Source organism: Amblyomma americanum, chromosome 4, assembly GCF_052857255.1.
Source record: "Amblyomma americanum isolate KBUSLIRL-KWMA chromosome 4, ASM5285725v1, whole genome shotgun sequence".
In the NCBI taxonomy this organism is placed as follows: Eukaryota; Metazoa; Arthropoda; class Arachnida; order Ixodida; family Ixodidae; genus Amblyomma; species Amblyomma americanum.
The window spans coordinates 182,808,211-182,823,922 of record NC_135500.1 but is presented as its reverse complement, the minus strand read 5'-3'; the positions used below and the strand labels follow the sequence as shown (position 1 = coordinate 182,823,922).

Sequence of the window (15,712 nt, the reverse complement as noted above, 5' to 3'; positions counted from 1 at the left end):
TTGCGGGACACACAAAGCCTCGAACCGTCTCTTCTTCCCACGTTTTAATTCCCGTCGACCTCTTTCTTTCCTCCCCACTCTTTTCACTGCTCACTGGCGGCCGCGTCTTTCCCTTCATTCGCAGAACGGCCGCGAGGGAAGAGTGGCAAGAAAGCGCTAAGACGGATTACTGGTCCGGAAAGTTGTAAATCATTTCTTAGTCCCCCACCGCGTCGTTTCCTAACCCTGGCCACCATCGTCTTCTCGTTCTTTGCCACGAGAGCAGCAGCTGCTCCTCGCCCTTGCGTCGGGCCCGAGAACAGCGCTCTCTCCACTCATGATTCGCTGGGAGAGGAGAAATTTTTTCGCTAGCGCTGCGTGTGGCGCCGCAGCGGCCCGAGGAAGACACGGGCAGGCTCTCGGAGGGCTCAAGGAGGGGGGAGCGCTGTCGCGAAAATCTCTTTTGAGAGGCCGATGAGGGCCGGCCGAAATTAATCGGGAAGACAGGGCGCGCGCAGCAGTGATCGAAGCCCGTGGCGGAGGAAGCCGCCCAGGACCTGCCGGGGAAGCGAAGCTTGGCCGCGGCAGGAATGAAGAAACGATTGGTCCGCAGCAGCAGCAGCAGCAGCTATAGGGGGTGGGCGTTTTTGAGCGTTCGCGCTTCGTGCGACCCCCGAAGCGCTGTTTTAAGCTTGATTGCCGTTGCCGCCTTGCTCCGCGCTCTAAGAGCCGCGCTGGTGGCGAGGAGTTGGTAATCCCGCGTTGTTCGCGATTGAGTTGGGGCTTTCGGGGAGCGCCCGGCAGCTTCGCGGAAAGATGAAAAAAAAAAACCTGATTTGGGGAAGCGACCAGCGCTGCGTCGGCTTTGTTCATTTTTGCTTGTTTTCACGCTTTTTTTTTCTTTCGCGCCCTTTCCCTTTTCTTTCGGTTTGACCACGCTTGGACCGCCGATCCGGTGATGAAATGAAGCCGCTCGCGGCGATGGCAGTGAGCGATTAAGGGTCTTCTGTCGCCGTTCTGATAAATGATGTGTGTGACGTTCTGTCTACCCGTGGCAGCGCCTGCAGTTCGCAGCAGCTTCTGCAGCGTCCCTGTGCTACCGTTCACGCTATTCTATTCCGAATACGTTCGACGATTCGACGAGTAATTTATTCGTCAGTTTCCAAAAAGATCGTTGCTTCGACATCATTATGCGCCTCTATTGAAATGTGATAGTCGTGGCATTTGGTATCTCAAGGAACTTCCAATTAATGGAAAAAAAAAATTAGTTGCAAATCGTATCACTCGGACATTGCGAGGAGCTGCAGTTGAACAGCAGCTCATGACTTATCACTTAGGTTTGCGTTATTTCGTTCATAAATTGTCACATTCGGTGAAATTAGGGGCTGATATTGTTGCCGCATGGCAATACGTTGATATCGTGCCTGAAGTCTTAAGAAGTTACCTCTGCGGCGTTGCAATCATTAGTGCATAAAGTGGAGATTCTTCGTGGGCTGGCTTTGTTTTGCTAAAGCTAATAAACTGGTATTTGCATACCGTGCGTTGCTGGCTAATCAAACGGGCGTTCGCCCTTTGTCTTTAGTGCATAACGTTTACGCCAGCCAAGACAGTTCACAGAATGCAGCTTCCTCCCTCGGGGTCCTCAGTGCAGTCTAACGAGCTGCATTTGCATCACTCAGCAGTGTACACAGATTTCATTTTCTTCCTAACTGTAGGACATTTTGCAATCAATTATAGTATTGTGCTCGTCGGTACAAAAGCAGAAAAATGCAAACATCATTTTGTGCACAGCGCACAAGTTGTCATCTCTTATGTGCATTTTCGATTCTTCTTTCAAAGGGAATCAGTTGTACATTACAGTAATGAATGACGAAACTTTAAATGCTGCCCGTAAACAAGGTGTGGTGTATGGAGTATTCTGTGCAGCTATGGTCGGCGTGCGCATTTGTGCTGTGTGACGAGCGCAGTGCGCAAGGCTTATTTTTTACATGATTCTTTTGGTCTCGTTGACTCTGGTCATCTCCTTCATCAGCCTGATTACACTTACAGCAGTGCAAAGGCCTCTCTCATATCTCTCCAATTAACCCTGTCCTTTGCCAGCTGCGCCCACCGTATGCCCGCAAACTTCTCAATCCCATACGCCCACCTAACTTTCTGCCACCTCTTACTACGCTTGCCTTCTCCTGGAATCCACTCCGTTACCCTTATAAAGACCAGCGGTTATCTTGCCTTCGCATTGCATGCCTTGCCCGAGCCAAATTCTTCCTTTTGATTTCGACTCGGGTGTATGCGTTATATTTCATGCTTGGTGCTTGCAGCTTGCCATCGACGAGAGTTGCTTGTCTTCGGGGATTCATAACACTAGTGGTGTTACACTTACTGCGTGTACCATCCTTGTGGGGATCAGGTCTCTTTTTTTGCTTCTTTGAGATTTTTTTTTCGCACATCTACGCTTGTTCGTCAACGTTCTTCGCTGCATTATTCTATGATCAGTGGTTTCACAGTGTGTTCACCCGCACAAGTGCAGCCGCTCTTCTTCTGACTGTAGCTCCCCGTGCGGGTGGCGCAGGCATTCCGGCCATCCCGCCCCGCAACCTGTCCATGGGCCGGACAGGCGGCGGGGGCAGGACGGGGCACCCCGCGGCCACGGCGCCGCAGTCCATGCACGCCCAGGACCAGGAGCCCGAGTACGAGCCCACCTGTCTGGCCAGGACGCCCTCCGGCTCCCTCTTCATTCCCAGCGGTGAGTGCCCCCCCCCCCCCCCCCCCGGCGTTGGCGGCGGAGACCGCCCACTCGTTTCCCAGCCAGCGTGCGCAGTTTTTTAATTATTATTTAAATGTGCGACAGCAGACTTCACCACTCATATAGGACCGCCGGCTACTCACAAACTTCTACGAACATTTTGAAGCGGTAAGACAGCAAGCGTACTAGGTTCGAGTATGGTCACACCTGTACTTCTCATGACCCTCACTGGCCTCACCCGGCAGTTGCCCCTGACCCCACACAAGTGTGTTTAGCAGAAATACAAGGGACGTACACGAGTGCAGAATGCTTCTATTCGGCGTTCATTGCGCAGCTTCTAAATTGTAAACTATGCGCCCTCGTGCGTAGCGCTCCCTCTGCATAGGTGCAACGCTGAGCATGCGCCGAGTATCGTCTGTCTCGGAAAGAATCTTGCGAATCGCTGCCCGCCCGCATGAACTACGCTGAAAACTGAAAACTTGGGCGCATGCGGCCCCGCCGCGGTGGCTCAGTGGTTAGGGCGCTCGACTACTGATCCGGAGTTCCCGGGTTCGAACCCGACCGCGGCGGCTGCGCTTTTATGGAGGCAAAACGCTAAGGCGCCCGTGTGCTGTGCGATGTCAGTGCACGTTAAATATCCCCAGGTGGTCAAAATTATTCCGGAGCCCTCCACAACGGCACCTCTTTCTTCCTTTCTTCTTTCACTCACTCCTTTATACCTTCCCTTACGGCGCGGTTCAGGTGTCCAACGATATATGAGACATATAGTGCGCAATTTCCTTTCCCCCCCAAAAAACCAATTATTAAACCAATTATTGGGCGCATGCGAACCAAGTAAAGAACGCTGCGACATTCGATGGCAAGCTAGCGGAATCTAGAAATGTCCTCACGTTGACTCTTGGCGCTCTGATAAAGCCACCATGCTCGGCGTGCTCCCACTGAGCACTGAAAGGTGGTTAACTGAAACGTTTCTTTTTCCAAGTACAGGAAGTCAATGCCTCCGCCTGCCGCTACAATTGCACGGTGCCTCGCAATCTCCATACTAATAGTTATTGTTCAAGGAACTTTCTTCGCCAATCTTATACACCTCCATATAGCCTGACCGTTTTCTGGTGTGGCCGTGAACACGGAGATAAATCGGTTTAGCGCTGTATGAAGATGACGCTACGTCGTCCTTCCTGTATTCCCACCGTAAAGGGGCGAAGCGATATGAAGGCGATCGGCTGGATCTGTCTGATATAAATCAAGGTGCTTCGGCACTGCAACTCGTATGAGGCTATGGAACACAGCACGGAGCACCACTGGCATATACAGCGCATGATCATATATACTCTCGTCTGTTTCTCTACTGTGATTCTGCATGGACGCTGAACGACTCTCTGACCGACGCTGTCTTCATATTACAAAAAATTGGAGAGCTGTACTTATGTTTAAGCCCGTGCCGACAGATATATGCTTTTTTGCGCATCGTGAGCAACATACAGCGACGAGTAAACTTAAAGCTGATAGTGAGAGCAAGGCACGTATGACGGAGCAGTTAGGAGCAGTCGTTGTTCGAAAACTGAACGTATCTCATCGCCAGAAAGGAACTGCAATTCTTTGTTAAGCAACGCACTAATGGCACTCTTACGCACGAACGATCTCCTCAACGGAAAATGGCAGCAGCCCCGAAAATCTCTGCTGATCCCAAGGTCGCCAGTTCGACCCCGGCCGCAGTGGCCGTATTTCGATGGCGGCGAAGCACAAAAGCGCCTGCGTGCTGCGCGATGCCAGCGCACATTAAAGAGAACCCCAGGGAGTCTAAATTAATCCGAAGGCGCCCTCATAGCTCACGTGTGGCTTAGGGACGTCAAACGTCACAACTTACAATTTTCAAAAATCTCATTTTCCATTTGGCCCCCCTTCCTTCCTTCCTTCCTTCCCAAAAAGAGGGCATTGCCACAAACCAGAGAACAATTGCAAACTCTGAAGTGCGCTGGCGTCTAGAAGTTTTTGTTTTTAATGCGACAGTATGCCTGCTGGCATAAATATTCTCAAGAGGTTTTCGCGCTCTCTTATAGGATCGCTAACACGCCTTTCAGTTTGTCCAACGTGAAACCGGCTAAAAGTTGACGGGATCTTATAGATCACTCCTGCAGCGCATGGGTCATAAAAGTCTTCGTGCTGCTTACCACAGACTCACCTCGCCGAGTCACTCCTGCCTACCATCGGACACCGCTCTGAAAGTCTACAAGGCGCAGAAAAAACTGTGTCTAAGAAGAGGGTGCTTCTCAAATTCCCTGTGTCCCGTCTTAAACGCTGTTACGTTCTTCGGTCAATGGTGTCTAAACAATGTTTTGAAGACACCCGCTTTTTCTTGAATGTATGGTCAAAACTTCAAATTTCTTTGTTTTAACGTGCTCCTGGCCAGTGGCACCCTCATCCGCATGTTTTCCCTCCTTGGGCTTGGTCAAGGTTGCGCTTCTAGACCTCAAAACATGTTCTAGCACAGCCGCCTGGCCGATCCGCCGCTGCCTAAGCGGGAAGCACCAAACGCCGTCGCACCGGTGTCGCACAACGCCTCGTCAGCTCAAGAGGGATGCCTCCGGTCAAGTCAGGGTGGCAACTCCGCATAAAAGCGTTCGCAGGGCGCCACACGCGATGTAGACTTGCCACTGCGCAAGTTTATGGTGACTTGCTCGATTGCTCGTGGACTAGCGCCACCTTCTGCATGCCGACGACGCATCTGTGCGCGCCCGTGCAGAGAACCAAGCAGCGCCCCGAGCGCTGTCGCTGCTCAGCCTATGCAGCACACGCCCAACACAGCACAGGGCGTGCGTCCGACTCGTCGTTCCCTGGGCGCTGCGCGCCGTCCAATGGCTCCACTCATCCGAACCTCCAGCGTCGAAAGCGCCTCGGCTAAACAATGGCCGCCGACCCCGCGTCGCCGCGGGCCATTTTATAGTGACACGCACATTCACTCGCGCAGTCACTCGTCGACCCCCAAGGAACGCGCATACAGAAAAGATAGCGCCGAGGGTACGAAGCGAATTTACAGCGGTCGCGCTGCCGAGCCCGGGGCGCACAGTTCAGCTCCGCGGGGCTGGAAACCCGCCGAGCAGGCAGCATCAACCACGCGGATAATGGCCTGGCGCGGCTTTTGCTCCTGCGGACCTGCTGAACTCGAGGGCTCTCTCGCTGAACACGCGACGTTATGCGAATAGCGTGGCGATGAAAACAAAAAAGACAAAAGAAACGGGCCGGCTCCTCTGCAGCAGAACGTAGCGGGCTCGAGCGCCTACTAATGGTGTCCCCCGCTATTCTTCTTGTTCAACGTTGCTGGCAGCGTTTTCTGAGCTGCAGCTGCTGCCTGTTTTCATTCACGTTGTTTAGCTGTCACCCGCGGAGCAGTTCTTTCTGGCTTCTTTATTTTTACCCCGAGAGGCTGTTGTACTTGAAAGCAATTTTTCGGAAGCTTCAGCGCCTGCTACGAGGGCCTAGCGCGGCGCCTGCGTGTAGCCACTTTCGGAATGCGATCATGAACCTGGCTTCAGCTAGATGGCGCTTCAGGAGAACGGAGGACGGGACGAGCCGGTGCGCGGGACGGTGCGCTTCATTGTCTGTGGCCAACCCGCAAGTGTCATTAAACATCCAAGCCCCCGAGCGGCAGAAGCCACGATCTCCCGCAGCAGCAGCAGCAGCGCGAGGCTCTATACCTCTCGCCCACGGAGCTTCTGTTCTCCTTCGTACGGCTTTGTCATTCGCTGCTTAGTTTTCCGGCCGCAGCGTGGGTTTACGCTGCCTTTTCTTGGGGCTGTCGCCGAGGTGAACGGCGTATCCCGGACATTAAACATTCAAAACTACCGTAAGGACCAGCGACAACACGTTTAAGGGAGACGTTCTAAAGTACGTGCCCTGGCGTTTCCCGCACACATAAGCTGCTTTCTTTCTTGCACTTTAGCTTGTGAGTTTTTCTGTCTTTATTTTTTTTTACTTCCTTTCCCGAGCGGGTTTATGTAAAGAACCCACCGGCGGAAAATGCGCCGCTCCCAGCTGGCGGGGCTTCTAGCCGTCAAAATTTCCAGCGAGGATAAGAGCTGAGTGGAGGCGCTTAAAACACGCAACAAAAAGGGCCAGACGGGCCATGGCGAGGCGCTCCTGAATTTGGATAAGGCAGCACCGGCGGGCTCTCCATGAATCTTTGAAAAGGCCCCCAAGCCTTTCGCCCCGGCCGCGTTGGCTGCCGGCGCCGACGTCGGCTGTCTTAGCCGCACGACGGCGGAGCTTAGCGGGGCAGCGCCAGGTCGTTGCTTTGTCGTTGCCTCATGGTGCGCTCACGAGCAGCCGAGTCCCGACGGTCGCCAGGAGACAGCCGAGTTCTTACTTTCGTTTTGTTTTTTCCTTCTCCATTGCAGACCTGACGAAGGGCCCTGGCTCTCCTCAAGGAAAGACAGATTTTCGGACGTCGAACATCATCCAGGACGAGACGAAGACGAACCCTGACAGGCATGTACACGTTTGGTTACCAGCTCTTATTTCTTCGAGCGCATTACCATTTCAAAGGAGCATTACCTCGGCATCGTGTCGTGCGCTGATGCCTCAAAGGAGCATGCAGCTCCTGTAGAACAACAGAGAGAACGCATTCGGCGCATTGTGGATAGAGCACGGGGCCACAAATTCCAACGCTGTGCGATTCCTAATGCATGCGTATGCCGCTACTGTGTGCGTAATGCTAACTCGTGAAACAAGCGTAAGTTCTGCCCATCTTACTTTGCGTTCCGGATAATGTCCGTAGATAAGTAAAATGATAGATTTAAAAAAATCAAAGAACAAATGCGGCACCTCGTTTTTCCATTTAAATGCATGTTATATGAGGCCTGTGCAACATTCTCCCAAGGCAGGACGTCGAATATAAAAATTCTGGGCTTTTACCTTCTTTCGATACACTATCCCGAGCGTTACTCTATATTTATTCACTGAGTTAAGCCCCGTGGGCTCCCGAAGCTACACTCAGTAATAGTGCAGCTTGTCAAGCTGCAGCTTTTTTTTTTCCTAAGGCCCACCGCTGTCTGCAGCAGGGGAAAAAAAAACGAAACAGAAGGGCTGCATCAGGCGGTGAACTACGCCAGAATCCCCCGCGCTAGGGATGGCATTCGCATGATTTAGGAAGCTGGAACTCTGCACACGCCAGCGAGGACCGCATCGCCTCACGGCGCGTTCGCCTGCAGGCTAGGCTACGGCGTGGCTGGCGGACCCGGCGGCGGGGCAGCCGTGGGCATGCCGCTTCGCAACCACGTGCGCCGGCCACTCGCCTCGAGCCACTTCCCGCACTCGCGCATGCACTTGCGCAAGACGTTGTCGTCACGATGCTCCTGGAAGTGCGCAGCCATTGCCGCCCTGGTCCTCTCCGTGGCACTCGTCATCGCTCTCGTCTACTTCATAGGTACGTGCACCGGGTCGATAGCCGATCGACCGACCGATTGATTGATTAATTGATTGAATTCCTAAAGTTACGTTTCTGTCTGTCAAGTTCTCGAGCGAACTGCCTCGTTCGGAGACCTAGAGAAAATCTGCTCAATGCAATAGCGGTGAAGACGGAAGTTAAGCGCAGTCTGGGGCGAAGAGAAACTTACAAGGTGCCCTAAGCATTCTTGAGTGTGGCGAGTTATCAGGTTCAACGAGTAGGTCGCGCAGTCGTGAATATTTCAGCCAAGTGACAAGGCCATACGCAAAACGCAGTGGTCACTAACTGAGCGCAGTTCATCTATAAATCTGTAGCTCTTCAAGCTCCTCTGTTACTTCACTGTAACGTAGTACTGCAATCAGGGAAAGGGGTGGGGTTGGGAAAGAGGCATAAAATTTCTCACGCATATCTAGAAGGAAAAATGGCGGCTCGGCACTTCATTCACCGCGGGAATACCAGGAAGTGGTGGTTTCATGTTTGGCGAGATTTAGCCACCATGCAGTACCGCGACGCAGCGACGATTTCTTGGCAGAATCAGCGTTTCCGGTACAGCACTAGGCAAGCCAAATATGAAACCACATCTTTCCGACATTACCGCGGTGGATAGAGTGATCATTAAGAAACTCACTTACATGGGGGCGCCTCATCTCTTTCTCTCTAGGTAATGTAGAGAAACTCCATCGGGGGAGTGGAGTAAGTGCCCGCACTAACCGGCGCCGCCACCGCCTCAGATAGTAAGTAGTACGATAGAGGCTTCGGTGGGCGGCGGCGCCGACCGGTGCCCTGGTAAGCGGGGATGCCGTCACAGGGTGATGCTCCTGGATTCGCAAGTCCAGGGAAAACAGGGGAAAGAGCTCTAGTTGAGGGAAACAGCAAAAACAAAATATTGTACGCATAATTGCTCCTTTCTTTTCGTGCTTGTGGGAAAAGTTTATTAGGGGCGACATCGACTGTAAGGCCTGTGAGGCGTTAAAATTGTGTTTTACAAACAAGCGACTCGGCACTCGTTTAAGGTAGTTGGATATTCACTCTTTAGTACATTGAGAGCATCGTGCATGTCGAGAGTTTGAAGCACCTTTGCGCACGTCTGAACCGTGATTCAATTAAAAACATTTTCCCGCTCAACTCACCGCTGACTCTTTGAACGTCGCTTAACTTCGCATCTGCCCCTTTTCGTTTTTTTTTCTCCAGCAGTCCATTTTCTCAGCTGGCAGGGCGGCCAGCACCGGTGTCCCGTAGTCATCGATGACGCAGACCCGTCTGCTGCCGGAGAACGCTACAAAAGTACGTACCACCACCGCGCCCATGTCGCCGACACTGCCCGACCGCGCCGCCGGAGGGCGGCATCACCGCCACACCCACCTTTTCCTACTGTCATGCCCACTAACATCGAAGGCAGCGGCGAAGAGCCGCCCGACCTCTGGCGCCCTCACGAACCTATCTCTAGGGCGCAGCGAAACCGCGGTAGCCGCAGTCCCGTTCACGAGTCCGAGTTCGAAGCGGACACGGTGATCGTGATACCCGAAGACCCCCCGGCCACACGCGTGAGCCACATGCGTTGCGTCTGTAAGCGGTCTTTCCCCGACCACGTGGAGCCAGCCTCCACCCCGGCTTCCAGGTCTCCCCCGGTCAAGAGGTCGGAAGCCGCCGAGGCCCCCTCTCAGACTCCGCGTCCCACCGCCCTGTTAGGCTCTCCCGATCACAACGCGACCAGCAATGAAATCCCCATATCGGTGCCCGACGACGGCGAAGATAATGCCGCTGGCGATGCTCGTCGTACGGACGACGTCACTGATCTCGAAAAAAACGTGGTCGAGCTCGATAGCGGCGGCTCCCCGCCGCAGCCTCAGGGTGCGGAGAGAGGTCGCGACGTGTCCCCGCGCCTTCCTTCTTCGGAGAGCGGTGAAGAGACCTCGAGCGAACAGGCGCTGTCCGAGGCGGACGCCTCCGAGTTCCTTACCGTTGCTAAAGCCGGGCTGGACGATGCTGCTCCAACCGCGTCGTCTGGCCGGGCCGGCGATGACGCGGAAACTAACCTGAACTCGATTGAGCATGTTGCCGGAGCTGAGATGGACGTAGACCCTCTGCTGGGTGTCGGCAAGGAGTCTGGAGTCTCCGGACATTCGAAAGCTGTCGCTGCCGCTGCCTCCGGGTCCACAGAGTGGCCTAACGATCTGGGTAAGTGGAGGCCTTCGCATGCCGGAGCGCGCTCGGAGGGAGCTTCCATAGCGAGAGGGCGACGCCCCAATGTGAGAGGTGCTTCCCTTCTGCATTGCCCTACTCATCACCGAGTCCTCTTCGCGATTGTCGCCTCTGTCTCTGTCGGCGCTTTTCGTCCGCTGGCCTCGCCCTTCACGCCTCTTTGTCTGCTTGTCGGGAGCGCGTCCGTCCTCGGTACTCCGTCCCAGCGTGTGTGGCTTGTGTGGACCGCTTGCGTGCCGTGGTTGTACGTAGCTTGTGCACTGACCGCTTGTCCTTCTTCCTTCGACCTGTCGGCTGGTAGCTTCCGCGCTTTGGTAACTTGGCGCGCTCCGTGCTTTTCATTTTCTGTGCTGCCCGAGTAACAGTCAGCGTGTGATTTTGGTAATGCTTCTTTAAAAAAGGGTTTGACCAACTGGACGTTGAAAAGGAACTGCAAAGTTCGCGCAGCTGCATTTGCCTTCAACGTACCGCCTGAGTTTCCAACGCTTCGTTCATGTCGCAGGAAGTGCATTTAGAAGTGAGACTTTAACGGAAAGTACGCATTTAGCAATATCTTTATATAGTCCGCAGCCCTTTAGTTGAGCTTTGCCAGTAATCTGTCATGGTTTAAAGGCCTATTAATTTTAAATATTTATTTGGTAATGATCGCACTTGCACTAGACAACTGCCAGCGGTACTCTTCCTGTACCGCTGTCGCTATAATGGTACGAGTTGTCTTTGGTTGCAGTGAATTAAGTGCGCGCTTACTTGATGACGACGCAAAAGTGTGGAGAGCAAAGAAGGTTTTATCCTCTCGTTATCAACGTAAAGTTAATTAGCACACACCTATTTCGCAGATCTATGGACCAATATAACTGCAAAACATGTTACTTAGTTTGCCATATATGTCATAGGTTTTCTCAGTCGTGTCGCGACTACTCTGTGCCAGGGGCGTACGTATTTATAAGTGGGGGCGGTTGCCGCGGGAGAGGGGGCGTTCTATTTGAGCCATGTGTTTCTTAGACATTTCCTTACCAAAAATGGGGTTCGGCATAGTTTTGCTGTGTAAAGTTTCTCGCTTGGAAAGGAAGGAGGTGAGCTGTTGCCTGCTTATCTTCCACCTCCTTCTCATAAATTCGCCCCTGCTCTGTGCTGTAGTCAGCTAATCGCCAGCGACGGGCTGAGTTTGTTTGGATCTGAAGAGTACACTCATAAGGCTAGTTAGTATATCCACACGTTCTGGAAAGCGCTAGCTGCATACAAGGAAGAAGTACACACGACGAAGTGCTTCGTCGCGTGTGTGTGTTCGTCCCTTGTACGCAGCTAGCGCTCGTCGATCGGCGCGGTGCGGCTCGTAACGAGTGCGTCTCGTCCGCCGGCAGGCCCGTCTGTTCTGCCGCCCAAGACGCTGCCGCCGAGCAGCGAGTCCTTCGCCGACATGACCGTGGGCAAGCGGCACAGCAAGGTGGTCGCCTCGTACGGCCACTGGAACGTGCAGTTCCATCAACAGGAGCCGGGTCTAGTCAAGTTCAACTACACGCTGCCCACGGGCGCCAGCCTGGGCATCTACGGTCGCCGCAACAGCGTGCCCACACACACCCGCTACGACTTCGTGGAGATCCTCTCGGCGCGGGACCGGCGGCACCGCAAGGCGGCCAAGGTGCGCCACATTTGTCCTACACTTGTCACTGCGCATGAAAATGACGTCACACTCGTTGTGACGATGCCGTCTGTCCCGAATTAAAGCACCCGTTTATTTTCACTTAAGAAACATCTGCTGCTACATTGCTTTCCAAACAGTCAGGACGGGACAGGCCCCAGTGACGACACATGTTCGTACCGTTCTGCAACAGCAACCTTCTGGCAAGAATTCCTGACATTCTAATAAATTTGGTAACAGGAGGCGGCTGGAATGCTTGTCGTGAGGAAAAAAAAAACTTCCTGAGCATTCTGGAGGAAACAGCTCACAGACAGAACACAAAGTAACACAACACAGCGCATGTGCTGTGGCACTTTTTTGCGTTGTTTCCGTAGGAGTTCTGGGCAGGCACAATTTAAATGTTTTTCCTCCTCCTCGGCAGGCACCAACTTTCCCAGATCGGTATTCCAAAACGTCCCCTGAATTTTTCTATCTCCAACAGCGCTGTATGAGTGAGCAAAGTTATGTTTAATTTCATCGCAGCTTGTATAACTAATAGATTATTAACCTTGTGTTGCTCCCCGGGAGACCCTCGAGAAAGGCCCAGTCGACACAACCGTTGGATACTCTGCAACGGGTAGCTTAGCTGATTTTGACTGACTGGCTGACTGACTGATGTTGCTGAGAGGAAGTAGGAAAAGGAAAGAGCACGGGCCTACCTACTGGCCCAAGCCGAGCCACGCTCGCTACCGCGTGCTGAAAGTATGAGGCGTAAAGGATAGGAGGCAAAGATAGATAGAAAAGGCGCCACGCGCTAATAGGCCCATAGGCCCCAGGCCGATCCCGGATGCAGTGCAATACCGGGCCGACCCATGCCAGAGTGCGTCTAGCACTCCGCCATTTCCAAAAATAAGTTGAATATCTTGGGTCCATGGACCAGCAGCAGATATTAAATCAAGTATCAGGCCGTATCCATTTGAGCTGGCGCGAGGGTCAGTATTTCAATGAAAAAGAAAAGGAAGTTAAATGCATTGCGTGCTGTAAATCGGAACGCTAGTTGCTGTAAAAGTAAGTATTAGGAATAAAGCGTAAGTATTATGTGGTCAACGCCTCTACTTCTACCGACGTCCGACGTATGACCAGCAGATGTTGGTTAGTTCAGACAGTGGTCGAAATTCGAGGGGGAGTTCGTCCACAAATCCGAAATAAGTCTCAAGAAATGCGGTGGACACACATTGACGAGCGGTGATGGTGAGCAAGGATACAGTACTAAACCGCTGTAGTATTACCCCGTCTAATCGCTGCATCTTTATCCTCCAACGTCCACGAGCATGGGAAGCGGAGCGTAGTTTCTTTTGGGCCCTCCGACTGCACGCAGCGTGCAATGTTGTTTCTTTTCCAGCTGGCGAGCCGAACAACTTTGTACTCTTGCACTTGTTGTCAGGGGGCTCGCTGAGCGTATTAGGCGGGCTGCTAAAAACCGTTGCAAGCGCTTTGGCTTTAGCATGCGGTGTTTTAGCTGAACATCGCTTCTTTACCTGTCTCACATAAGTACGGTAATGAGGTTATATGCCTCCTAGACCAGACACACGCGGTGGCTTAGCGGTTTTGCGTTAGGCTGCCGTTCCCGAATTCGCCGATGGAATCCCGGCAGCGACGGCCTGTGTGCTATGCGATGTAGGCGCACGTTAAGAACCCCAGGTCGTCTGAATCATTCCAAAGTCCCCCACTGTGGCGTCCCTCATAGCCCACGTGGCGCTTCAGAACCTTAAATGCCTCATACCAACTCCTAGATCAAGCCATATAGCTCTCCTATTGGCGTAAACATTTTCAGTATGTACAACCTTTGTCAAAAGTTTAGAGGTCAGGGGTTTGCTTCTGAGCTGTTTACGGGGCAGCACCAAAAATCTTTTCCCTTAAGAAGATTTTGATCAGTAAGGATGCATTGCAAGCCACACGGTGTGGCTCGTAAGCAAGCCCCCGGGCTGCAAACTTTTGAAAAAGGGAGTACTCGATTTATGAGATTTTAACCCCACTCTTATAAAGCATCGTGATGCAAGCGGTGTTCGTTCCCTGTGTCAACAGCAGGAGAGCTTCAACATGGAATTCATCCACTTCCTGGACCTTGGTCGGTGGTACATTTCGGTCTACAACGATGGCGACCAGCAGCAAGAAATCTCCTTCATCAGCGTGGCCACTGGTAAGTGGATGGCCATGTGCACTCAGCCTCCTGCAACCACACGATGGTCTAAAGCCTGCATGACGTAGCAGCTGCAAAAAAAAGGTGTCGGTTCTCCTGTCCACATTAGCGGAAGAGCGCAAGAGTATTGCCTGAAAATTTGCAATTTCAAACACATGTGAGTAAACCAACCGAATATTGACTGAGTCGTCTGATTAATTCCTTCAGGATACCAAGCAAACGCAACAGATGGCTAGCGGTGATGGAGGGAGATTTTCGAACAAAACGAGTGTCAGTTCCGTCGCACCGTTGGTATCGGGTGGAAAATTATACAAGACAGTAAGATAAGAAAAGCCTTCCCGCAGCTGCATATATCGAATACTCATCAGTGTATGTCGTGGCAACAATAACACCCGAGAGAAAGCTTCTCGGTGCTGGTCTCCATTCGTTCTTTTCTGTGAATCGTTCACGCAAATAAGTGTCTTCACTTATATGAGGAAAAGAAATTGCAATAGCGTCGAGTCATCGGTTTGAATTTCCCACTTGTTAAACACGCAAGAAAATAAACGCAACAACGAACTGCTTATGATAACAGGGCAGGGATTCGTTGCGAGCACGGGCGGAGGACCAGTGTCAGCAATGGCTCCTGTGCCTATTCTTCATTGCAGATGTATCGAGCCTCCCTTGCCCTTACGATTGCCACGGGCACGGAACCTGCAACATGGGGAAGTGCGACTGCGATCAGGATTACGCGGGCGAAACTTGCGCCTACCGTGAGTTCTGCTCTCTGGCTTTGTTCGTGGGGGCTGCTCGCCTCTGCGAACTGTTCCGCATCCTTGGTCTGTCGTGGTGCTCAGCTCTTTTTTTTTATTTAGTGCCTGTCGTAAGCGTTCAACTTTTAGGCTCGCTGAGACTTTTCTTTGATATGACGATCTTATTGCTCCCCGCGTGTTAACAGAGTAATGATGTGAATTTTGCAGTGTAATCTTGCGTATTTATGTTGTGCGAAGCGTTCTTTGTGCCTGCGAACTGTACCACACGGCTCCAGCTCATCTGCAGTATAGCCCTGGGCCCCTCATGAGAGACGCGGCGTTGACGCATGCGCAGGCGTGTGCCCGGTGCTGTGCAGCGGGAGGGGTCAGTACACCAGCGGCGAGTGCGTCTGCCAGCCGGGCTGGAAAGGCCGCGAGTGCCAACTGCGCGAGGACGAGTGCGAGGTGGCCGACTGCTCGGGACACGGGGACTGTCTGGACGGCGTCTGCCGGTGCTTCCCCGGATACAAGGGCGCCCACTGCGAGGAAGGTCGGTCATTCTCAACACCACCTGATCACGTGGACGTAAATACGGACGCACTTGTCAAAGCAAAGCGTTGTTAGGAGACTTTGGGGTTTTCTAGTTTCTCACATTCTCCGCCTGCAAATTGGAAGAGCCCCTATTATGTTATCCGTCTTGAACCTCAGCAGCAACTGCGGTGAAATGACTTACTACGACAGTACTCTCTGACCGAATTTATTCGACTAATTTTTAAATACATAAATAGGCTGTCAA

General features: G+C 52.7%; 1 protein-coding gene across 11 annotated transcripts in view; it reads left to right on the top strand.

Annotated features, from left to right (window-relative positions):
• Nucleotides 1-15,712, top strand: part of Ten-m (teneurin transmembrane protein Ten-m) — a 318,976-nt gene that overhangs the window by 278,602 nt on the left and 24,662 nt on the right. For 2 of the 11 annotated variants that reach the window (XM_077662564.1, XM_077662567.1), the window contains exons 4-11: nucleotides 2,549-2,722; nucleotides 7,117-7,207; nucleotides 7,930-8,144; nucleotides 9,360-10,343; nucleotides 11,729-12,006; nucleotides 14,071-14,185; nucleotides 14,833-14,937; nucleotides 15,272-15,466. In XM_077662564.1, the coding sequence (XP_077518690.1) occupies nucleotides 2,549-2,722; nucleotides 7,117-7,207; nucleotides 7,930-8,144; nucleotides 9,360-10,343; nucleotides 11,729-12,006; nucleotides 14,071-14,185; nucleotides 14,833-14,937; nucleotides 15,272-15,466 (2,157 nt within the window). Of the gene's footprint in view, nucleotides 1-2,548; nucleotides 2,723-7,116; nucleotides 7,208-7,929; nucleotides 8,145-9,356; nucleotides 10,344-11,728; nucleotides 12,007-14,070; nucleotides 14,186-14,832; nucleotides 14,938-15,271; nucleotides 15,467-15,712 lie in introns of all 11 variants that reach the window. The other 9 variants (XM_077662565.1, XM_077662568.1, XM_077662563.1 and 6 more) reach the window with 5 other exon arrangements.